Genomic DNA, 25,585 nt, shown 5'->3' with positions numbered 1-25,585 from the left:
GAAAGAAATTAAGCATGAAGGCCTTTATAAACTAGAAATCATATTTAATATATAAAACAATTCTGTTACAGGATTTTATTACAGATTTAAAGATGAATTAACTTCTCTTGCCATTATTTGCCAATAGAATATTGTTCCCTAAAGTACATTTGCCTGGTTTTTTGTCCAACCAATTATAAATACGTATTCCGAAAGAGCATCCACTGTTTCTTTTAGAAGATTAGTTTTCACGGTGTGATTATAGATCTGTATACAATCAGTTCCTGTTGGTGATCATAGCTTATTTAGTCTTATCTTGATTTTGGTCCATTGCTCTTAATAATAATAATAGTTTTGTTTTAATTGTTCCTTATAAATCAGACACCATCCTTAATATTAATCTCCTAGAAGTAGAGATTGTGCATTTCATCTCTTAGATTCACCTGTATTACAAGGGTATTGTCATAGAACATATAGACATAGGCTAGCAAGCGTACAATTGCTTAGCTTAAGTACCCCTAACAGCAGTCTGACCATCATTAGGAACAACATAAGCTCGTCCAGATCTCCCAAATGCAACACGCTGCTGTTAACGCTTGACCTAGGTGGATTAACTTCTCTCAAATTTCGGTTTTGCTTCTGACTTCAGAAGAGACCTACGCACTGTGCCCAGTTTGTTTTACTAGCAATCCAAAGAGGAAGTTATTCTAGATACAGCTCTATTCACTGTATCTGATTATCTTCAGTAAGTTCCAAGGTGCCTAAAATGAGATTTAAAGTTGTTTGCCTCAAAGAATGGTTCCAGAAAACCCATATTCCGGTGACGATTTCAGTTGCATCTCCCTCTTTAGAGCTCTTTAGGTGCTGAACAGCAGCACCACATCCTCCTATCACCTGTTCAGTCCAGTGCTGAGAAGTCTTCATACTGCATGCACAGCGAATGCTCTCATGGCATTTCATTCAGATGTTTAATCCTCAGAGAAAGCTCGGGTTCAACTGTACCTTTATACCTGGTATGTCTTCTCAGTAACAATACTAGCTCCCTGTTCAACTCAGGATTTTTTTGAGTTGGCCATCCAAGTTGTCTCTCTCTTGACTATAGAAGGAGCTGAGATAGATACCTGAATGATAATTTTCTGAGGCCACTTGCCAGAGCCTCATTATTAGGCATTACAACACCTAAATAGTCTCTAAAAAAATGCTTTTGTTCTTTTAGCTACAAACCTGCTATGAATGTGTGTATACTGTAATTGGGGCTGTTTGCCCTCTAATGAGTAAACTTCCAGATAAACATTTTGGTACTTGTCTGTTTCTTGCATTTCCTGGACTGCAGTTGTCTTCAGCCTTCGGAAGTTCACAGGACCAAATGCCTCACCATGGCTATTGCAGACATATTGTGGCGTGCAGGAGGCAATGAAAAAGCAATTGTGGCACTGTAAGTAGCAGAAGCAGTTTTAGTTATTGTACAATGCTCCTATACTTGTGTCTGTTATATACGTACATAGCTTACAAAATGAAAGTTTTGTAAGATGTATTTATGCAGTCTAAAATGGCTTAGGGAAAAATGCAAAATGTCATTTCTGCTCTCCCAGTAGCTGGGACAGAATAGTCAATTTTTTTTAAATCGCTGTGAAAGATCCTGTGGATTTCATTGAGGCCTCCAAAATCTTTACCAAGAGTTATTTTTGCAGGTGCAGCATTTTACTCCAACAATTTTGTATTGCAGGATATTCTATTATGGCTGGGATTAATTTCCTTTTGCTGTAGCTGCCTACTAGTTACTTAGTTTATGCTATGCAATAAGGCTGCTTGTACACAAGACATCTAACTTTTAGATCACTAGCTTTGGGTGTACTGGATCCTACATAATATTTTTAAGTGAGCCAGGTTTTGTGAGAATAGGTCATTTCTTTTATTAGATCAGCTAAGATAGCTGAAAAATAAGAGAGAAGCTTTTGGGCGCAGAAGTCCTTCTTCAAACCTGAAATAGAAGCAGCAAAGTCAAAGATATTTCAAATGATATTTTGCATATTTTACATATATGCGGTGCTTCCTCTGTGATGATATTGTACATATGTTCTTCTGCTTGTTTTAATGTCATTGCTCTAATATTCTTTTCCAATAAAAGCTGTCATTAACATCTTAAACCTATATTTATCCTCTTTCTGCATAGAGAGACTTGTAATTCATTTTAAATAGACTGAGAGAGCACAGCACAGCTAAAGTATATGCTTCATTGGTAAAAGTTTGTTTAATATGTCATATGAACTTATTATGCAAGAGGTCCTTTTTTAAAAAAGTGGTTAAAAATAATAATACAAAATCTTTGGTTCTTCATTCAGTTCATATAACATGTTGATTTATCTTTAATGCCATTTTGTTCCTTTTAACATGAGCTTTGGTTTTGTTTGAATATTCTCTTCAGGCCGTCAGGAAGACAGCAGTTCACTCCCATAGGAAAATACAAGGCAGATGGAATCTTAGAAACAGTAAGGCTCTGTGAAACTCACAGTAACATTCTCCATATATCCTCTTTCTGGCTTTTCTTATTTTAGTACAATTAATCTGATTTCCATTGCTTTCTTAGTGTTTTAAAATCTTTTATGTCAAATTAGCTGTGATCCAAAAAACAATAGGAAATAACAAAATCCTGTAGTCTGTCTTGCTCTGAATTGTCCCAGTGTTTGTGGGCAATTGGACACTCTGAAGTCCTTTCTGTTCCATCTACCTTTCAAGCTTATAAACTGTGCCTACTTTTATTGATATGCAGTAAAAGTGATCATGGATCCTTTCAAGTTGACCAGCATGACCATCAAAAGGCAGTATTATCTTCTTGTCTTACACAGAATTCTTTGCCTCTTTTTTTTCCTCCAGAAGCTCCAAATGGCAAAATACTTTCCAGTTATGCCTTTATTTCCATCTGAAGCTCTCAAATGGCTTTGCAAACAGTGATGCCATAAGCCAGGCTTTAGTGGTTTAAGGAAACATTACTGGCCTCCTAAATGGAGGAATGGATGTGTCAACAACTTTTCAGAACCAGTTTTGGAACAACTGGAAGTGAAAACCTGTATAAATAGGGTGAATGCAGCAGAAAACCTTGGCTATAATATGCTCTTCCAAGAGACAAGATAGATTATTTAGTTAATATGTTAACATAATTCTGAGCTGCTGGCTATTTCAGAGTGCAACTAACACCATTATGCTGCCTATCAAAGGTCACGTGGACATAGCCACAGTGAAAATGTGATGGGAAGGAATATAATCCAGACTGCTTGATCTTTCCTCACACAGTATCTGCAAGACCATAACTTCTATCAACATCTACAAATGGAAAAATAGACAAAGAATGTTGAAGGAAGGGCCTGGATCTGTGAGCTGTCCTGAACTTCATGTTAAATAGGAGTGTTCATTCTCTGAGTATGATAAGAAGTGCTCTGACACATGCCTTCTATAGATGGCTCACCACATAGGTACAAACCGCTGAGCTACTTGCCCATTCTGTGTCTTCTAAAGCTGCAGTATTCCTATGTTTGTTCTAGGAATTCTTCTTCATTGCATAAAAATTGCTTAAAAATGAATCAAACTGTTCAACGAATTTAAAAACAAGAAGAAGCAGTATTTAAAAATTCAGAATATACGAAGTGCTGAGATACAATATTATACCAAGTAACAACAGTAAGAGGTAAATTTCATTAGATCTTTATTCCATTTTGTCAGTTCAAAGCTTTCCAGTCAGATTTGAAGTTTTGGCTACTTTAGTTCAGCTTTCAGGTTATAAAAGTGAGTTGTTATTGTTTCAGTTACTTTTTTGTCTTCTTACATTTCTTTCCAGCTAATACTACATAGTGCCACAAGATACGAAGATCTGATTGTATTTCTTCAGCAGAATATTCACCAGGTACTGTGTATAGAGAAGATACTAAACCTGTTATAGTTCAGCTGCCAGTCTTTCTGTGTTTATCAGTCTCATATAATGTCTTCTGAACGTTGTTTCAAACACTATATAGACATGCCTTGCATTTTAACAAACGGCAAGAAATTCAGTTTTAGCATAAACGTGAACAATTCTTTCTGCTTTCAGTTTGATTTGCATTTCTTTAGGATTGGGCAAAAATGTACACAACAAACAAAATAAAAGCAATCCTTTTCTTTTTCAGTTTGAAATTGGTCCCTGTGGGTGCATCCTTCTGACTGTGTCTGTCATCTTATCAAGATCTATCAATCTGTGAGTGTCTTTGTATCCCTCTTTCATAACCTGCAAAGCAAACAAGCAGTGCAAAGTGAGGAAACAACCATGATGTACTTAACTCTCTGTCCTTTTTAATCTATCTTGATGTTTACTCTGATAAATATAGGGTAGTTATGCAGATTTACTGACTAATTTTGGCTTTTTTTGTTGTATACACACACACACACTTGTGTATATATATATTTGCTGTTAAAGTGGCAGTGATCAGTCCAACATATCTGATATAAAAGACTCCATCTAAACATTAGGCATCATGTCCAAGGTAGTTGCCTATGCTCCTTGTCTTGACAGTTGAAAGCAAGACTCATTTAGAGGGTTGTTTATTTCACATCCTTTAGGTATCTGTAGGGACGAATAACTTCCTTGTGATGCCTCAATGTCTCCGTCAATGATGATGATAAAGAAAGGCTAGTATAAAATAGACAAGGCAGCTGATTTTTTGATGGTTATAAGTAAGATATTACAAATTTGGTCTCAGCTTATCAGTGTAATAAATATGCTGAGCTCTAACTAAGTGGTGGTTATTATAGCCACTTCTAAAAACTCATTGAGACATGCTCAAGTACAGTTGCAGTTACTTGTGCTTTTATACAGATTAAATGTATATCTGTGGTACTGTGAATATCAGAGTGGGTCAGAATATAAAAGCTTTCTTCATTTTGTCAAATTCCACTTTTGTAAAAATCTCCTAGATTATCTGCAAGTGCAAAGAACTGTTCCCTGACAACTGGCAATAACAACTGACATGAAGAGAGCAGCTGCACTTGAAAGCAGCATGGGTTTGATTTATGTAAGCTTTTATTTCTTACATCTCTGAAATGTCTTGAAAATAAATAGCAACTTTGTCCAAATTTGTGATATGCATTCAGTTGCTCAGCTACTGAGATTTCTACAAGCACTTTCAGATTGGGTTTTTTTGTTTTGTTACAAGTCATTTCTTCCTTTCTTTTGCTCACAGTAACACTACAGACCATTGGCTGAACTCCACTTTTGCACTCTTAACACAAATGACGTGATAATTTTATGGCATATGTCATTTATTCTCATTTTTCTGAGCTAGTTACAGCAGAGAGGTCCAGATTAGTAAAGGTATTTGAGCAAGTAATGATATATTTTGCATTTGGTAGGATCACCAAAAGCAGCAATGTTCCTAATTGCTATTGGTGGCATTGCTTTACTTGCTATAAAATGGTAAACGTTCTTTAATAATATAAGCAAGAAGCTTATTTTTCCCATCACCTCTCAATTCTTAACAGATGGACTATTACAAGGCAAATCAATCATCTGTGTTTGTATTTGGGGGAGCTAAGTGTCTAAAGTGAACATGAAAATTCCTCATGGTGCCTATTGGCATTTTTAGGTATCTAAATATTTTTACAGTTCTGGTCCACAATGTCAGAACTGTTTATAAAATGTAGCTTTACTTCGAGGAAGATTCACGATTTTCTCACAGAACTTCATTTTAAAGTACCGTTACTCTTTTAGCTTGGTACTGTGTGATACGTTGCATCGGTACCTATCTTTTGTTTACAAGAAACAGGAATTTTTCCCTGTCACTAGATAGAGTGGAATGTGTTTTCAGACTTTTGCATAAATTTTTTGAGAACTACAAACTAAATTTCGTTTATGTAATTTTCAGTAATAGATCTGAATGGCTATGTCACAGTACTTCTCTTAGGATATTACAAATATAAAGACAAATAACTCACTGTTCATATCATCAAGAAATATGTACCATTTAGTGAGTGTTACAAGAATTGTAAGTAATTATTTACATAACTGGCATAGTTCTGGATGAATAGTTGAAGACAAATAAGTGTTGTTTTAGGTAATGGAATTTTCATCCAGTAATAGGTCTCCCTGAGATTTTTTTTGGTCCCAGTTTTTTAATAGATTGTTGTCCTGATTTTTGTGTGCGTATTCTATTAAAAAAGCTAGATAGATTATTTAATTTTAGTTGAGAAGCTGACATGTTTTAGTTTCTCAAATCATGTTGAAATGCTTCTCTTTGGGTCAGTTCTCCATCATGTGCCCATGATGCTGACTCTCTGGGGTCCCTTGGTAAATATCTTTTCTATAAATAATCAGCATTTTTTGTAAGCAAGTTGAAGACTAAGGATGGAATAGTCTTGAACATATCATAAAACAGCATTGTGTAAGATGCAGAGGTATGTCCAATGAAACCAAACCAAAGCATTTACGTTTGGTTCAGCAAAGAGAAGACTGGCATTTTGATGAATGAATATTGAAGTGTTTCCTTCAATCAGAAATATTCTTCCCAATGTTTTCTGTTCCATGAATAATTCCAGTGTTTACTGAAGCTTTCATTTCAGGATATAATTAGAAGAAAATAATAATACCTTATTTTATATGGTGGGGAAGCATTAATTGCACATTAAAAGGCACAGCACTGAATGTGGACTAAATGATGAGGTTGATTAATTGAAGGATAAAAGTACCAAGACCTGTGCAGTTCAACCCATCCAGAACTGATCTAGAAGGAGTGCAGGATAATGAGACCACAAAGCTACAGACTTCCTCAGAGCAGTCACATCTGTGGACAGATGCTTCCCATATCTGTACAGATGGAAGATGGCATGCAGTTGTGACCATTCCACATAACTTAGGAATGATAGCTGCAGTAGTTGGTGCAGTTCAGAATGATCAAGACCTGTTAGCACCTTCTTAAATCTGTGATTAAGTTCTAGCAGTTCAGAAGGATTTCATAGTGCCAACAATGGAGTAATCTCATCTAAAGTTAGCCTTCTAAAAATTATGCCAAGTCTCAGTCCCCCCAGCACCCCCTGTAATCAGTAAAGAGAGAGAAGCTTCTCTAAGAGAGAGTCATCCCATCAGAAAATAAGTGTCAAGAAAGGTGAGGAGAACTGCTGTGGGCAGTGCCTATCTTTTTTCTTTGATTTTGGAGGGAGAACTACTAGCTAAGACTCCTATTTCTTAGATATTTGCTCTTTTGAGGGTAGTGATCTATATTACTTACCTTTATTTAGTCTTTATGGAAATATTTGCTTCTAGGCTTCCTTTATGCTCAGAAAAGAGATCATGATTCATTTTACTTCTTTTGAATGTCTACCTTAGAATGAGATAAATCATTCTCCTGAAATGCTTACTTATCTCCCCTATACAAAAAGAAAATCTAAATGACCTATTCATATAGATGCTTTACACCATAAACATCGAGTGGTGAAATGAATTCTGTCTTACAGTGACTGGTCAATAAAACGGGAGATGAAATTCAGTGTTAATAATGCAAAGCATTATACATGATGAAAAAACAGTCTCAACTATACTTACCTAGTGATGGGTTTTAAATAGGTTATTATAAAAAAAGGAGAGGAACTCTGGCACCACTACTAGTAATTTAATTATCTGAACATATCAGTTCAATTTTCTGTGATACACAAAAATGAAAAAATGTGTTGGGAGTTATGGTGATAAGAAATGAGAACAAAATAAAAACATGGTAGTGTCTTTGTATAAATATATGATTTTCTCATGTCTTTATCTTGCATGTAGTCTTGTCTCCCCAGGTCAGTAAAGACACATTAGAACTAGAACACACTGGAAGATGAAAACAAAGTTTCCTTTTAGGGTGGACTAGCTTCTGTGTGAGGACAGATGAAATCTTTCCTCTTCAGCATTGAAGAGGAATAACTTGGATGTGATAAAAATTTAGACATCCATGATAAGGTTGAATAAGGAGTGATTATACATTATTTCTCAGAGTCCAAAAACTTGGGGGCTGTCATGGAAATGCTCAGTCTTCTATGTTAAAACTAACCACAGTACTTTTTTTTCCACAGCATAAGTAACTTTCAGTACTGGGAGGTGAGGAGGCCAAAAGTATGAAGAGGTTCAAATAAATTTAGACCAATTACTGGAACATACATGCTTCAGTACCTTTAAACCCACCTGTCTAGATGTAATGTCCATGTGCCCCGTTCTTGTGTTCTGCCTTGATGTTTGCTACTGCTGCTCCTGACTGGATGCTGGGATAGGCTGACTTTTGGTCTGGCTCCATAACTTCTATATTGTTACTAGTTTTTCTTGTAAATGGAAATTCCAGATTTCAGCTAGGTCTATCGGGCGGTTGTTCTAAATCACTGACAATCTAAGTATTTTTATTTAATGGGAACGCATGCCAGGAAATGCAGCATTTTGCAGTGCTTTGTAGATTTTGGTAATGAGTTTATCATACTCCATGCACTAATGATCATCACTGGTAGAACTGATAACAAATGGCCAAAGAGGAGTGAGAATTCCTGAGGAAGTTGCTGAGAACGTGTTGTTGCTTCTGGTACAGGAAGGAATGCTAGTCACTAACAATTGTAACCTCTTTTTTTTTTTACAACCAGTGAAAAATTAAAAAATAGTGGGCGTATTGTACTAGCTCAGGGGACTAATCTTCCTGAATGTGCAAAGTATGTACTAAAATCTTCATGTTGTTAAGAGCTACAAGATATTTTCCATGTACCTGAGAGAGACTGAGCTTGAAGGTGGGCTGCAAGCCCCCATGTGAGCCTCACCGTTGCATCTGAGAATGGCACATTGCATGTAGGAACGTTATGAATACTCAGAGGCGGTTTACACCGACCCAGTAATGGCAGCTTCAGTAAAGCCCACAGTCTTATTGAAGTTACGACATATACTGGAACTGCAGCACAAGCTTTCTCTGCTAGATGCTGTCTCATCACCTCTAACACTTGGCACCTTCCTCACTGTGCTTACTCATGCAAAACCATTGCTATACTGGGATGTGGCTGCTTCTGATCCATGCATTGAAAAGCCTTCTTTAAATTTCAGCTTCCTACCAACCAGTCACACTGTCTGTTTTCGTTGCCATTATTTTTCTTAATCGGTGCAATAACTTTATTACATAAAACCATCATTACTAGACCCTATTATAGCAAAGAAAAGCAGTGTATTGCCATTTTCATGCTATCTGGAGAAAATAAATAGAGCCTCATCTGAAACACAAACTTGTTAGTCACGAATTTGCTGACCAACAGAATCAAAACACCAGTGTTTGCAGTCTCTTTTGTCGACTCAGGGATACCTTATCACTTACTGATAGCAGATCACAAATGTAATTCTGCAGTCAGCATTGGTCATTTGGGTGTCTTTTCCATTTTTTCTCTGAAGTGTTTGTGTGAGAATAAAGGAAACAATGGCTTTATCTGTGGGGAAAAAAAAAGAAGATTGATTTTGCAAGTCAAGAGTAGGCTGTGTACTTCATTAATGTTGGCCACTTATAAACCTAGGAAAAGACACGTCAGCACCTTTTCCCTTAATAACAACTCTTAATAACTATCCTTCTGTAGTTTTTACTGCTCCAGAAATGTGTCCAGCCCTGTTTCAAAATTATTTGTGCTGTTCCCATTTCTAAGTTTGGGAGTTTTAGTTGTTTGGGTTTTGTTTGTTTGTTTGTTTTCCAAAAGCCAATGCCTTTTTATTAAATGGAATAAATCACATTTTGATTCCTTATCAGTGTAGGACTTCTTACACCAAATAAGTCTGCCCTTAGTTATTAATAATTTATCTAATGCTCTGAAATCTTCTGTCAACTAACAATTTTTTACTAAGGGGTATCATATGATTAAAACTGTGTTCTGTGCCCTTGAGCCCTTATTCTTCATTCCCATGGCACCATTTTACTGAACTAGGGAAGTTAAATTTAATTCATCTTTCATTCTAATACATCCTTGAAATCAACACACACAAGCATCAAATCATGTTAATGGTTGTCCAGTATACCTATTCCATATCAAAAAATACCCTTCCCGTAATAAATGAAGCTGAGCTGCACTTGGCATGTTATAGGGGAGAAATGTTTTGACTTGTTTGAACTTCATGTGAGAGGAAAGCCTGATCAGACAGGCTAGAGGACTAGTGGCTACAATCCTTCTCTGGCTATGCAGAGCATCTAGCTTCAGCATTTACAGAACTAGTATACCTTCCTGAATGAATAACTTGCTCATCTCAGGAATCTGATTTTTAAGTGCTCTGAGGATGTTGGAAGAGCTAAGCATTGTTATCATTATAATGTCCCATACTATGCTCAAATATATCCATTTGTTAGCTTGGTTTTACCTCTGTAATTATTTGTCTGGTTGCAAGCCATATTCCAGGAATCTTCCTGCTTTGGTCCATTGGCAAATTATTTTTATCAATTTTTGAAAAAATATAACAGTTCTGTCTTTACTCATTTCCATAGGACAGCATTTCACTCTGAGATGTACTGTTATATATATACATTACATATTTATAGTCCAGTAATACCTATGGGCTGTAATCAAGATCAGAAGCTGTCCTTGCCAAAGAGTCGGAAAGAGTAAAGCCACATCCAGAGCATGCCACCTACTACTCCCCAGTAGTTCTGAGCACTAACTCTGCACTAACGTATAGGACAAACAGATGTGTTCATCCTTGTTTTACACGGGAGAAAGTTATCTCAGATTTGCTGCAGGGTAAGAGCATGTACATATGCAATTACTACATATGCACACTCTACCTGGCCTCAAGATCAGTTGTTTGCTCATAGCCACCCAATTCCTGCTCTACAGAGTTTTCAGAGGACAGGAGGGACATGTGACAAATGGGAAGCAGAAGCAATTTGTTGGGCATGTCCTGTAAGCATGTGAGCATGTTGGTTTACTGTGGCCAGAATGAGGTGCCACAAATCAGAGAAGAAACTGGAAATTGCCTAGAGAACTATGGCATATCTAGCCATGACGTTACCTGCCTTTCAGACATGATTTGCTGGTCCATTTTTGTCTGGATTATTTCGTATTGCTGCAAGGACAGAATAAGCACTCGTCGTTAACCATACACTTCATTATGATAAATAATCTTAAATAATCTCAAATAACCATATTAAAATTATAAAATATTAGTGTAATTAAAACATATTTCAAGCCAAGGTCTGGTAAGACTACCTTTACTCAGTAACACAAGTTTTTATTGAGATGTGTAACAGAAGATAATTATCATTGTAGTAATCTGTACCAAGCCATTTTTTCCTATATCCTCCTCTGTATCATTTACTGTGAAATAACCCTGATTCTGACATGTTACCTGACTTTTAAACTCTTTCAGTCATGTAGGACACTGAAAAAGAAAGTGATGCTCTGTTGGCGCATGAATTGCAGGCGGAACAATGGGTCCTCCACCCTCAATCCACTTTCCTTAACCGACACCTTTTCCTGTCTCAGAGCCAATCTCTAATTTAGAGTTCCCCTAAAATGCACCTACTCTCCTCATGCTATTTGGCTACTGAAGAAAGGCTTTCTGTGAAATGACCATTTGGCTTGTCCAATGGTAAAAACAATTACAACTTCACATAAAAGATCCAATCACGTGGGGCATACTTAGTCCTTGATGGAAATACATTTTTCTATGAGCCAGTTTTCTGGGAAAACTTTTTCAGAGGTAGTTCCCCCCCACTTGAGAACGCCTGGGAGACCAACAGCAAGGGGAAATTACGTGTGTGAGCAGTTTTCACTCAGTGTTTACAATTACGTAATATAAATACATATCATCATGTATTTTACAGCTTAGTCTTTTGGTGTTTGAAAAAGATAGGGAAGAAGCTATTTTTAAGAGGAAACAGCTGTCTGTTACGTTACAGTGCTTAAAAACAAGCAGCTTGACCCAACTGAAAAATCCATGTTTGAGAGTCTCAGACCTCTCCAAGACCCTTTTGTGATTTTACGACGTGGAGGAAGCACGAGATTAGATTTACCAAGAACAGTGGGAGGGGAGTAAATAGGAGAGTTTGTGTGGGATCCAGTCCTCGGTAGGGAAGAATTGAGTCCTTGTTTGTTTGGGTGAGTGAACTTCTGTGCCTCCTCCTTGATAGGTTGCAGGCAATTCATAATCTTCAGGATCTTCCTTGTCTTTGAGGCTCTGTTGTGTGAATTAGACAGAAGCCCTTCTAGCTGGAGTGTTCACTGGGCAAGAATTGCTTGCTACATTAATATATTAATGTAGAACCTTAATGAAGCACAAATTGCAGCTTCAGCTGCTAAGAGGCAATAAAGAAGGAAGTTTACTTGAAAGAAGTTAATGTTTTTCCTTCAAAGAAAGACAAGAAGACAGGGATAGTAAGTGAGACAGCTTTAGCAATATTCGAAGGAAGATGTGAGACCAAGATTTGAAGCTATGAGATTTATATTCTTTCAAAAGTGGATATGCAGTGAAATATATTTATGTATGAAATGTCACCTTATAACACTTCAGAAAGAGGGGACCCAGCAACAAAAGAATAAAGCTAGAGATGATGGTAGAATGGGATTTTGAAGACAAGATACAGGAAAGGAGAGTAGGGTCTGACACAACACAAAGATGTAGGCATCTGTTAATTAAGTTAAGGAAGCTACATAGCCTGTTAGATAAGGAATGTGACACAGGTGGAAACATGACCACAAAGGCAAAAGAAGAGGAAAAGTTGATTTAGGTTTGAAAAAGTTTGCTGTACTGAAGAACAAGGAACAAGGAAAAAATGAAACCAAACTCGGCAAAAAGGGAAGTATCAAGAAGACAAAAAGGTTGTTACACTGATTCTGTTTGACATCCTGCTAGGTAAGGGACTGGTCTATTGGGAAATAATGCAAAAAAAAAAAAAAGGGGAAAAGAACTGGGATTTGCACAAATAACGGAGAGAGATGTGTGACCCTTGTCTCCCGGTTAAGAAAATCCAGGAAGCCTGTTACTGGCATGGGTCCACAGAACAGGGAAGTGGGCTATATGCTGGGCAATAGCAAATTTGGTATGGATATGCAACAGAAAGATTTGTTATGACAACAGGCGAAAAAATCCAGATTGTTCCCCCGACACATCCAGGTCTTTCTAGACTTGGTCAGGATAACTCATAAAGCTGGGGAACATGCCTGAAGAAAAGGAAGCTTATTAGCTCATTCTCTGGAGAATTTTCTGATCTCTAAAGAAAGAGTACAAAGGAATGAAAAAAGTGTGGTGAACAACAAATAGCTCTAGCACTAGTGGTCTGAGTCTTGGTATTGGAAAATACAGAAATAATGTGATTCAGACAAGGTCAGACCTAGACCTTGAGTCACGGAAATTAAACAACAAGCAATTTCCTTATCATATCAATAAAAAGGTATCAGGAGAAGATGTGAAGTTTCTGTATAGAGTGGATGTGGCTGATACCAGGAATAATGTAAAAAATGCTCTAAATTTAAATTAATATTCTGCCTTACATTTCACTTAGGAGAACAACATGGTGCAAAGTCAGGATGGATAATTGAAATCCATGCATAGAAATTGAATTAATTTTGTGCAAGGTAGAACTGAACCTGAAAAAGTGATGGCTGCACAACAGGAAGGAAAAAAATAAACCAGGTATCTTTTTGCCTAGATCTCATTCCTAAACTTATGCAAGACTTTCTGAGCTCTCTCTTGCTTTGTCAGACTTTATGAATAGATTTGATCCTAAAAGCTTAAATGCTTTGTCACACTATACCACTTGCCCCATTAAAACATACAGTAACCTTTCATCTCTGGTTCAGTAAGTCTGGAGAAGTGGATGCTCTCCATCTCCAAATACTGAAATAACTAGCGTCTAAAATCACGGATACAATGACAATGACGCTTAATACCTTTTCACAATAGAGGTCACCATATAACTGTGTAATAGCAAAAAATGCTTGCATTTAAGAAAGATGGAAAAGCAACCAAGCAACTTAGCCTTTATCTCAGCAGGTTGAAAAGATGTAGGCAAAATTCTGAAAAGAGAGTAACTAACTACAGAGATAAATGGAAAATGGCAGGGAATGCAGTCTGGTTTTACATAAGATAAGTTATACAAGACTGAACTAATATTCTACTTTGATAAAAGAGCTGCTTTTTTGAAGGGGGAAATGAAATAGATGAATTATATCTGAACTTCAGTAAAGCATGCAATTATAGTACCAAATGCAAAATTGTTAGTTAAACTGAAAAAAATTAGTTAATGGAGAGGTAATAGGAGGTTTTTGTATTTGATATCATACCAAATGAGAAGTCATTTGCTAATGTGAGAATAAGAGATCTTTTAAGAATTGTAAAGGTGATAAAGGAAAGGGACTCAGAAAAGAGTTATCTGCATGGGGAATGATAGAGTTCCTCAGTGATGAGTCTGGGATTAAACTTAGTTTTTATTCCCTACAGTAATGTTGGAAAAAGAGAGTGGTGTGCTAATGAAATGTACTGATGACTCAAAAGTTGAAAGGCACTGTCAATACAGAGGACAAATCGTGTTGTACAAAAAGAGTTGGCTCAGCTTCATGATGAGGGTAATAAAAAAAGAATTTCTTTTAACTGCAGAAACTACAAGGTCATGCAAACAGAGACTACTCACTACTGCGGGGGTTCATAAGTTGTAAATGGCAGGATAAGGAGTTGAGAAGAGTAGTGGAGCACACAGTGACTTTGAACTGGCATTATCAAATAGCATTAGATCTACTCTTAGAGTGTATCAGCATAAATAATTTTAGGAGGTGAAGAAATATTAACAGATTGTGCAAGGCACTGTTGTGTCGTGGAAATACCATGTCAAATTGGGTTCACCCATTTTGAGAAGTGTAGGGAAAGGAAAGACCAGGGGAATGAGAAATCTGTCTTATAAAAGAACAAAATTTTTTATCTTTGCTAGCATAAAAAATTTTGAGAGGGGACATAACTATTGTCTAAAAAATGGGAGGGTAGCAGTTGTAAGTAAACAAGAAGGACCGAGAAGAGTTATTTAATTTAAAGAACAATATTAGTACAAAATTAAAGTGTATCAATAAACTTAGCCTGTGAATCAATAAACGTAGTCAAAGTGTGACTAGATTTCATGTTCCTAAGCTACTACTGAGAAAAGTATGGAAAGCCAAGAAAGCAACTAAGAAATGTGGTTTTCTGTGAAAGAAAGTAACTGGGATGGCTGGATTTTATTTGCCAGATGTGGAGAACACCATCTTCCTTTCTTCCCCCTCTACGCAACTCTGCTTTATCCCAGTATGGGATATGGCTGTAGTCCACACCATGGTTAATAACAACACAGAGTACTGTCCTGAGAAGTATTGGAGATATGTGGATTTCATTGCCTCTCAGTTCCATAAGACTGTATAGGATCAAAGGAAAGGTCCATCTAGCCTAGTAGCATGTCTTTGATAGTGGAAAGCTGTGGCTGCTGAAGGAAACTGTGTAAGAAATGGGGTGAATAAAGAGCAATTATTCTGCTGGTATATTCTCCGTGTTTCCGATAGTCAGTAATTCAGAGACTTCCTAAGCTGGCAGTTGTATCCGGACCATTGAGTTTATTAGTCCTTGATGAACCTATCCTCCATGAATTTTTCTAAAACCTTTTTGAACCCTTTAATTCTTTTGGCCTTCGCAACATCCTGTGGCAGTGAGTTCCCCAATGTAGTTATGTGCATTGTGAAAGAGTTTTTCCTTTTGTTTGCTTGAGGTGGTTGCCCAGTAAGTCTACAGAGTGTTGCCTAGTTCATGTTATGAAAAGTAGTGAGTAAATGTTCCTTAATTGTCTCCTTAGCATTGAGAAGTTTTTGAACTTCTGTTGCAGTCCATCAGTTGTGACCTTTTGTAGTGAAACGGTCCTCGTCTATGTAGTCTCTTCTCATAGGAAAGCTGCTCCATATCATGACAGTGGTTTCTTCTGACCATCTGAACTTCCTCTGATTCTACTATATCTAAATGCTCGAAATTCTGTTACTGTTGAGCTAAAATTTGTAACAAAGTGACTATTTGAAACCGAGTCTTCATGCATTGCTTTTGTGCATTCATGCTTAATTGGCTTGTCCAACTGAGGAATCCTTTTTCAAGGCTGCTATAGGGTGTTGTCATTTCTATAGTAACCTTGTTTCTCAGCTTGCAATCTAAAAAATATATACTCAGCCTGTCTGCAGTGCTGGCGTATTTGTGACTATGATTTATCTGTCCAGTCCGTGGTATACAGCAATTAGATGGCCATGCCTGAGTTATGGCAGGCTCCCTTTACTTCATGTTCATCAGATGGAGAAAAGGCATTTTCCAGTAGAGTTTTTTCCTCTAGTCTGCAAATTACCTAAACAAGGTCACATAAGTTACCTTTGGGACGTACCAGTTTCTCTCCACGAACAAAAATGTAAAGAAACCCAGAGTGATTAACTGATGTTTATGTATCCATCTTTAGATATAAAAAATTAGTGATATGAAGCCCATCCCTAAGTGACTGATAAGCTTTGTCATCTTCCCAGTCTTGTTTTTTCCCTTTCCTTCAGAAATCAAAGCATTTCAGAAAGGAACTCTTGATTTTAGGGGCATAAAGTATATTTATTAAGAAGACTCCAAAGATGTGAAAGAATAAGTGTGATTCTACTACAAAATAGAGCAGTAACAAAAACACTGTCATATTTTTGCCAAATTTCAGCCAGAGTACTGTCATACTGTACTATTCAGCTGTTTGCTAAACATAAGGTCAACATGGTTAAGCAGATCCGAGTTTAGTATCTTTGCTTAATGTGTTGTGCTCAGGAAGACATACAGCATTCAATAAGAAAGATAGTTTATTTTAAAAAATGAAATAGTGGGTTGAGTGTGCCCATAGATTAATCACTTTTCACATCAGATCTATCCTTCTGAAATACAAATACTTCCTATAGTATGTTAGCACCCTGTAGCAGCAGAGCTGATGAATTAAATGTGCATGATTACCTGAGTACATGTACATTTTAAGACCTTTGTGAAATCAGCAGGTATGTGACGAAAGTGATAAATAAAGAGTGAAGCCACTTCCTTGCTTTCACTGGTTTGAATCCCAAACAGCAATCTTTTTTCTTCTTTTTTTCCTTTTTTTTCTTTTTTCTTTTCTTATCTTTTTTTTTCTTTTTTTCTTTTTTTTTCCAGAAGGGCTCTTCCCTTCTTTTTTGAACATTCATTTGAAACCTTTGCAGTGTGCCAGTACAAAAAAAAAATATTGTGGAACATTTACACAATAAGCCAGTCACCCATCCTGTCATTTTCCACATCCCCATTGTAATTATTTGAAATCCTTATGCTTAAAGACGAGTTTTTCTCCCTCCCAACCCAAACTCTATTTTCGGAGTAGACTTGTAATTGTGTGTTTGTTAATATAGCTGTCTGTTGCCATGAACAAAGTGAGGTCACCAATTTTCTATTACAGCTTTGCCACAGAGTTAAGGACTGTAAAAGAGCTAGCAGTTACTTGAACACACCTTTTTTTCGTTTTATATTGGTTTATTTTGTTCTGCTATCAATCCAAATGATATCTAGGGTAAATAACTAATTCATATTTTGATAGTCTGGAGTTATTCCTAGTGTTACAGTTTGCATGTGACTTTTGTATTTAGTACTCAATGCTCAGATGTTCTCCATTTAAGACTTGGCAAGAATTTTCCTGGAAGTAAATTGAGAATTAATGTGTATGAAACATTTTTAAATGTCTTATTTATCTAACTCAGTGTTATTTGCTAAGAAAAAGTTTATCAGATTACTGATTTTGTTATATTGTAGCATCTGGTGCTCAAAATATTCATATTTTGGATTTGTATTTATGCACTTTTAAAACTTTAGTAGAGTCCATACCGATCACCGTAATTTATTTTATCAATGCACCATCAGTGCTAAGGTTTATACTGCTGTTACAGTTTCTTCTAACTCTGGTATTGTTGTCCATCTGTCTTAAACTCTTAGAATATTTTTTTAATAATTTGTATATCCCAGAACAGATGAATGAATTGAAAACATGAGGCAGATTCCTAATAAGAACTGTCATGGCTACCTTGAAGTCAGCAAGTTATGTCAGCATGGCTGTGACAGTTCAGAGCAGTCAAAGGTTTGGCTCAGAACATCTGTACATCTTCAGTACTTCACATCCTTAATCAACCCATTATTTATAACTTGAAACTAACCGTTTCAACAAGGCTGAAGATTAACACAGAATCACCAACAGGAGCATGGAAAGAAAATGAGATTTATAGTATGTAATGGTATTTTTTGGAAAAGCTATTTCAGGCATTCCTGCCCTAAAACCAGCAGCATTAGAAAACATGAAACAATATGTATAATTCATACCAGATGTATTTTGTTGATTTCTGTCATGACGAGATTTCTCCGGTTGCTGTAAAGTAGATATTTGCTCTGAAGCCACCTTATACAGCTTTTGGTTTTGCCACACAATGGTGTTTGTTTTATGCAATAATAATGTGAGAAAAAAAAATGTTTGATTGCATGCTGAATGAGAAGACAGTTAAGCCCCAAGATATAGGTACCTCACCCTGATCACCCTGTTATGGGGGAAAAAAAACATTTAAATTGAGATATTTTTAAAAAGAACAGTACAAAATCAAAAAACTATGCGGAAATGAGTTTTGCCATGTTTTTTAGGTTCTGAGAGCATATAAAAATACATCCACATTTTGTCAAGATATGAGAAAAGTTGGACTAAGCAATTCCAGCACTGCTGAATGGAGAATTCAGCAATTATAGGTTCCCAGGGCAAAAACGGAAAAACAGCAAAAGTTGAAACTATGACTTTACGCACATTAGGAAGTATGTTAATGTGAGTGTATTTGCTGCTTGTCTCAACAGGCTGCTTCTGCCTTAGCAGAAGCCACAGCTTCACTTGCTCCATAGAGAATTCAAACTCTCTCCTCCTTGGTTTCAGTACAGACGTAAGCCACATTACTTTATACACAGTACAACTAAAAATAAAAATCAAGCTGGGAGATCTTACGGACTAATCTGATACTTAGCAGATCTCACTGTCAATTTTTTGATTATGTATCAACTTGGGACATTATTCCTGCTGAAGATTGCGCTTAAGCATATTTGAATGCAGGCTTCATTTTAAGTATTTGTCCAGGAGATTTTAAAAATCAGTAACTTGGTCTCTGACTGAATAGGGTTTTTTCGCAGACTTTACAGTATTACCAGGTGAGGCAAACACCACCATTCTGCTCCAGCAGTCAACATACTCCTAGCTCACTTTCCAGTTAGACTTATGTACTACCATGACACTGGAAAATACTGATAATATTGCATGAGGAAGAAATATTTCACATTAACACTGTTCTCTTTGGTAGTGTCTTTTTACTCACCTGTCATTCTGTCAAAGCAGCATGCAGAGCATTGGGTTGTAAATTAAGAAGGAGGGAGTCAGTAGAATCAAGCCTTTACCTCATTGTCTGATCATGACCATGATTCTTAAAAGTCTCCTGACATAAAATTAATGGGGTTTTCTGCTTTAAAGCGATTTAAAAATTGCAAATGGAAAATTCCATGCAGGGACAAAGTAGTATTAGTAGTAATGATTTATTCATTACGTCTGTTTTGACATCTGATAGCCAAGACACCAGAATGAACATATGCTTCAGATTTGCTTGTCATCAGTGACTGTCTTCACAGCCTGGCAGAAAACAAAACACATTTTTATCATTATCTGGTATTTTTACAATTCATGAAGTGTACTTGCGCTTAAAAGCTGACACCTTTTATTATAACACAATAAATACACCTGCACAGAAGCTGGTAAGTCTTTGGAGGTATGAATAATAATCTTAAACCCATTTAGAATAGGTGTAAATCTCGTAGCTATATGCCTGATGTTTGTTTCCTCATTAGCAGAGCTGATTTGAAAGGCAGATGTTCTTCTTGAAAATCTGAGATACACCTCTAAACTCCCATATTGTTTGTACCTACAGATGAAATTAGAACTTCCTCCTATTGTCTTTTTCGTATGTCCCATCGTCCCTAACTGACGCATATTGTATAGTCTACTCATTTCAAACAAGGCTATGGCGTTTTCAAGATGAAACTGTTTCTAAATCTAAAAAATGGCCGAAATCCAAAGATTATTATCACCTCATCCATTCCTTGCAATGTTGCATGAGAGAATTTTCCATATCACAGGCACACTTTCCATGGTCTTTTCTTTGATTTCACACTAGCAAGAGATGTTATTATGGCACTTTGTTATGATTGAGACTAACTTGTAAATATCCTTTAAAATAAATTTAGAAAATAGAGAATTGTGATTCAATGGCTATGACTTGATTTGAATGATTAATATCATTAGGGCTGGAAATCTTATAAATTCTATATTACATTCTGATCTTTGGGATGAAGACAGGGAATGTCCCAGCTTTTTACTTCAGAAATCAATTTTTTAACAGAGCATGTATAGCAATGTTGAAGGGAAATTTCTAGCTAGCTCTACTCTAACCACATCAATTCAACTCTCACTTTATCACAAACAATATCTTTTCTTTTTTTTAAATAGTTGTGCTAATTGCCAGGAAACATGAATAACTGGGTGCGTAGAAGATTTTACAAGTCAAATGAGAGTGAGAAGGCCAGATGTATGCAGAGTAACTAAGTTTTAATTGATGATTATTCAGGCATTCTCTCTACCTTTGTAACAATACCAAAATAAGGATGTGGCCAAAACAATTGAGATCAACATATTTTATACTGAAGGGAAATAGCTTTTTTATGAACCATAGAATTAATCTGTGGAGTTTATTGCCATGTCTGTTCCAGAATATAGCACTGTTTTTTCTCAAAACTAGATTAGACATTTATTTATGTATAAAATAATGTTTGCAATTACATTGTTTCTGTATTTTTTAGGTCATCAACCAATCACTAACTCAATAATTCGAGGAGTTATGGGAGAGGGAACTTGGTTTGGGGAGATAATACTCCATAATTATCAATAATGCAATTTCACTGACTTTTCTCTTTGATGTCATAAAATAGAAGGGACCACACAGCAGTATTAATGTGTGCACCTAGAGTCTTTTTTTTTTTTTTTTCTTCTGTTCTTCTTTTTACGGACAATACAGTGCATAGATTATATCATCTTCAGTTTGTGGATTTATTCCAAGTGTTGATGACAGGAATAGCAAATACATGTATTTGTGAGAACACCTTATCTGAGCACTGGAATAGGTTGCCCAGGGAGGTTGTGGAGTCTACTTCCTTAGAGATATGATCCTGGGCAACTGGCTGTAGGTGGTCCTGCTTGAGCGGGGGGGTTGGACAAGGTGACCTCCAGAGGTTCCTTCCAACCTCAACCATTCTGAGATTCTGTAAGACAAGTGGTCCAGTAGTTCTAATTTCTGAAGTTCTAACTAGTGGTGACAATGGCTTCTTTTCTCCTCTACAGCTATTTTCTTTAGTCTAGCTCTAACAAACTTGTGCTTGCCACAGGTTTAGTTGATATATACACTTGTTTTTTTGCCATGCAAAAAAATCACCTTGAAAGGATTCCAAAATGTAGAGCTATATTTATGGTTGAGAAACAGTTTGGGTTTTTTTCCCCCCAAGATTTAGAGACGTTAAGTCTAATAAAAAGAAGCAATTGTATTTAAACATTCTCCGCTCCTTTTCAGGGTGCGCAATGATTTTGATGTGCTTACAAACCGATTGATTGGCAGCCATGGCTATTGTACTCAGGTAAGTTAAGCGTGGTGTCTTGGGGATGTCATACGCCTCTGCATACAGAGCTGTGAACTGACCTCTGGGAAGAGATGGCATTTCTTAAAGTTCCTTAAGTTTTTCCTTTTTCCCCATAATGTCAAGCACCTTCATCCTTTATTCTTTTTTCCTTGAGTTTTGGCATATTGTGTTTGCTTTCAGGGCCTCTGCTTTTTGGCCTGGTTTTCTGGTCCATGTCTGTCTGTACCTGTGTGTGCATGTGCTCATACTGCTCTCATCTGCCTCTTTTGAGCTCCTTAGTTGATTTTAGTGCTGAGATACCGCTGAGACTGCAAGCTGAGTTTCCTTCCCTGCCATTTCATGGCTGAGGTTGCGTGACCGACCGTACAGCTCTTCTGTGAACTGTCACTGCCCAGCTAACTGAGCTGATGCTGACTGAATCTAACTGGTGCTTCAGACTGGAGACACTGACTTATTATATATGTGTCTGAAAGACATGTGGTGCTTGAAAATAAGCAGTCTGAATTGCTGTCTGACACTTAGGACCACAACTGTATGTAATCTAAATTCCAGCTCATGTCCTGTACCGAATGTCTCCCACTGGCTGGCTCTAGGCCTGCAGAGGCATCCACTTAGTTGGAAACGCTTTCCCTTGGACATGTAGGTGGAATGTAGATCCCAAAATTCTGGGACATGGATTCCCCCAAAGCTGGGACGTAGGCAGTTTTATGGTCTGAATATGGTCCACAGCCATTAAATGCACTGCCATTTTGGCTGCAAAAGGCAAGCTTCATGTTTTTCTCTGGTACTGTTGCTAGAAAACTTCTATACTGTGGTTACGGGGTGATTCCTCAAGAAGGTGGTGGAACACCACTGGCGGATCAGAAGTCCTAAAAACATCAGTAAGAACCTATAAACTTTGAAGAGTCCTTCAGGAGAAACATGGGGCTATAAATGCGTGCAGTGTTTTTAAAATCATACATCAAGTCCAAACTGGCAATACCAGTGTTATTCATGTCTTCAGGCATGGTATTTTTTCTGGAAACTTTCTTGTTATTTTCCCTCATATTTCTTGACATATGTTATTTATTAATAGTTAGCTGGTTCTTTGCTGTAGCACAGTCTGCTGCTAGATGTTGTTATGTGCTGGCCCTTGTGGGATCTTACGCTAAGCAAAATGTCTAGTGTCTCTGTTTCTTGAACCTTATGCACACTCACATGCACACACACCCACACACCCCCCCCTCACATGTATTTAGCCTCTGACACACCCGTTCTTCTAGTTCAATTGGAGAGGAAATAATCAATGATCTGCTATAGTAAGTGTGAGTATATTAGTGATATGGACCAGATGTGAAGCCATATGGGTGAATGTCTTACTGAATGAGACTTAAGTTCATCCAGAAATAATCAGTGAGAAAAGAAAATCTTTTTAACAAATCTTGTCCAACATACAAAATATATCACTATACACACGCAGAGATATCAGCTAGTACAGTACAGGCTTTTAATTTATATCATTCATGCTGTAGCTTTCATTGTAGAGAAAAAGGGACATAAACATTTTTAAAAAGCAACACTAATATGAGAAGGTTGAGAGTTGGATGTAAAAGTAAATTGATTATCAGCAGTTTGCCTCTGGACAGATGAACATTGAAAACTCCACTAATATTTCCTCATTTTACTTTGGGAGTAGACTTTACTGGAAAAAAAATTATAAGCAATCTTAATCCTAACCTTAAACTTAAAGCCTCCACATAAATTAAGGGTCTGGTACATGTGTGACTTTATCAATCCTGAATCAATCTTGCACTGATGTCTGGTAGAGAGAAGACATTTAACTACCTTTTTTTGGCTTTTTTTTTAAATATGTCACAAACAGGAATTGGTGAACTTGCTTTTGACTGGCAAAGCTGTGTCCAATGTTTTCAACGATGTGATAGAGCTGGACTCTGGAAATGGCAATATCACAATTTTGAAAGGTATCACTAGCCGCAGTGATATTGGTTTGCTGTCTCTCTTCGAGCACTATGATGTTTGCCAGGTATGCTTTCCATTCTTCTGATTTTAATTAAAAAGGAAACCATTAAATTTAAAATTGCCTTGGAGTGAGTATAGCAGCTAAGATATTATGGACTTGATTCAGTTGCTCACTCAGCAGCATCTAGCACTGTTTTAGACACCCCAAGGCAGAGCGTGGTCTCCCTTCTGGATGCAGGTTCTGTGTCACAACTGCCATCCCTTGCTAAATGACTTGGGTAGTCTTCAGCATCTCAAATCTTTCTTACATGCCTGTGTCGTTTTCTAACTGATCTGAAACGGGAGTCAGCTTACAGACTAACACACTTCTATTTAAGTGGCTACCATATAGATCTGTATATGTGAACTAGGACTTGCTCAGTGCAGTCTGTGGAGTTGAAAGCTGTTCAGCTGACTAAACATAATTGTGTACTCTAGGCTGAGCTGAACAAGTTCCCCTGATTGTATCCACTAGATCTCCATTGATTATAGTGGAGTTGAGACACCCAGCTCACCTGTGGACACCTGTATCTTTGTCATGTATATATAAGCAACTGAATCTGGAGCTGAAACTCACCCTAAGTATTCAGTTTTCCATGAGTCCCTATGTGATGGGGAGCCAGATTGATTGAATCCTCTACTCCATGCTGTAATGGTGGTCATATTGTATTAGCAGTAAAAAAATAATAGACGAAAGCGCTGTCAATATAATGGGAATATTCCCTTTAACATGTCTTTGAAATTAGTATTTTAATTGTAGTCATTAAAACAGATTAGAAATTTCAAAGTGACAGGCATTAGTTTACCTGTGGAAAAAAATTGTATAAGCATTTCACTGGTTCTCCATCAACAGACATCGTCAAGATGGACATCTTTCCTAAAGACATGTTCTATCTTAAACAGACAATCTTGTGTTTGATGCAAGGACATTATCTGAAATTCTCCTGCTTGTGTTAGATGCTAGATTAGATAATGATAATGATCCCATCTGGATTTGCAGTCAGTGCCTCTATAAAAATTTGAAAGTGATTAGCAAAGAGTTTGTTTGTAGTGATCTAATATAAATGTGTGACTGAAAACAAAGCTTGATTTTAACTGTTTCCCATATGGCTAACGTCAGTTATATTTTCCTACTGCTGACAAATTATTATTTTTGTTGTTTTTAATTAACGCAATGCTTTACATTATTTGCAAGATTATAATAAGGCTTAAATTCAGTCAAGACAACATATCAGTGTATCCAAATCAGATTAATTCAGAACAAACTGGACTAAAAATAAATTAGCTTCTGTGTCTACTTCAAGCTCCTCGTCCTTTTCTATAAACAAAGTAACATTTAAAACCTGTAAAAATGGTTATGCACCACTGTAGCATTTTTTCCATTCTCTAGTGAGGAAAATGACTTCTAAGTAGCAAAATGGTAAGTGAGGTCAGTGCAGGTAAGAGCTATTTCTTTCCCATCTGCCCTCTAAAAATAAAATAAAAAGTTACCCAGAGAATCAGACACCGTCTTCCACTTATTCTGCAAATTATATGGTGGAAGGGGTCTGTTTCTTCTGCTGCTGTTGCATGGGAGCTGGACTCATGGGCAGTGATCTGTTTTCCAAACCAGTGTCTCTTAATCAGTTACAGAAAGTCCAGTAGACATAGTTTCCTTTTTCTTCAGTCTACACTAGTTAGGCATCTGATGCAAATTGCCTTGGTTTTTATTAAGAACATCTGCAAGTGCTCTGCATTTCAGTTCATACATCTCAGTGCATGCTGCAATGTCTGCCTTAGGACTAGGACAAAAGTCAGATTCTGGTGGACTTTGGCCTCAAGTCTGGGGAGTCTCCACTGTGGCTTCAGCATGAGGGGCCACATTCTGCTTTCTGTTAC

General features: G+C 36.9%; 1 protein-coding gene across 1 annotated transcript in view; it reads left to right on the top strand.

Annotated features, from left to right (window-relative positions):
• Positions 1–25,585, top strand: part of MINDY4 (MINDY lysine 48 deubiquitinase 4) — a 79,373-nt gene that overhangs the window by 34,438 nt on the left and 19,350 nt on the right. Inside the window, exons 10-15 of the mRNA XM_059818880.1 lie at positions 1,313–1,414; positions 2,405–2,468; positions 3,812–3,877; positions 4,137–4,204; positions 21,643–21,706; positions 23,571–23,732. Of these exons, the coding sequence (XP_059674863.1) occupies positions 1,313–1,414; positions 2,405–2,468; positions 3,812–3,877; positions 4,137–4,204; positions 21,643–21,706; positions 23,571–23,732 (526 nt within the window). The remainder of the gene's footprint in view (positions 1–1,312; positions 1,415–2,404; positions 2,469–3,811; positions 3,878–4,136; positions 4,205–21,642; positions 21,707–23,570; positions 23,733–25,585) is intronic.

Source organism: Gavia stellata, chromosome 6 (genome assembly GCF_030936135.1).
Source record: "Gavia stellata isolate bGavSte3 chromosome 6, bGavSte3.hap2, whole genome shotgun sequence".
NCBI lineage: Eukaryota > Metazoa > Chordata > Aves > Gaviiformes > Gaviidae > Gavia > Gavia stellata.
The sequence above is the reverse complement of the archived record's forward strand: the minus strand, read 5'-3'. Positions and strand labels throughout refer to the sequence as shown.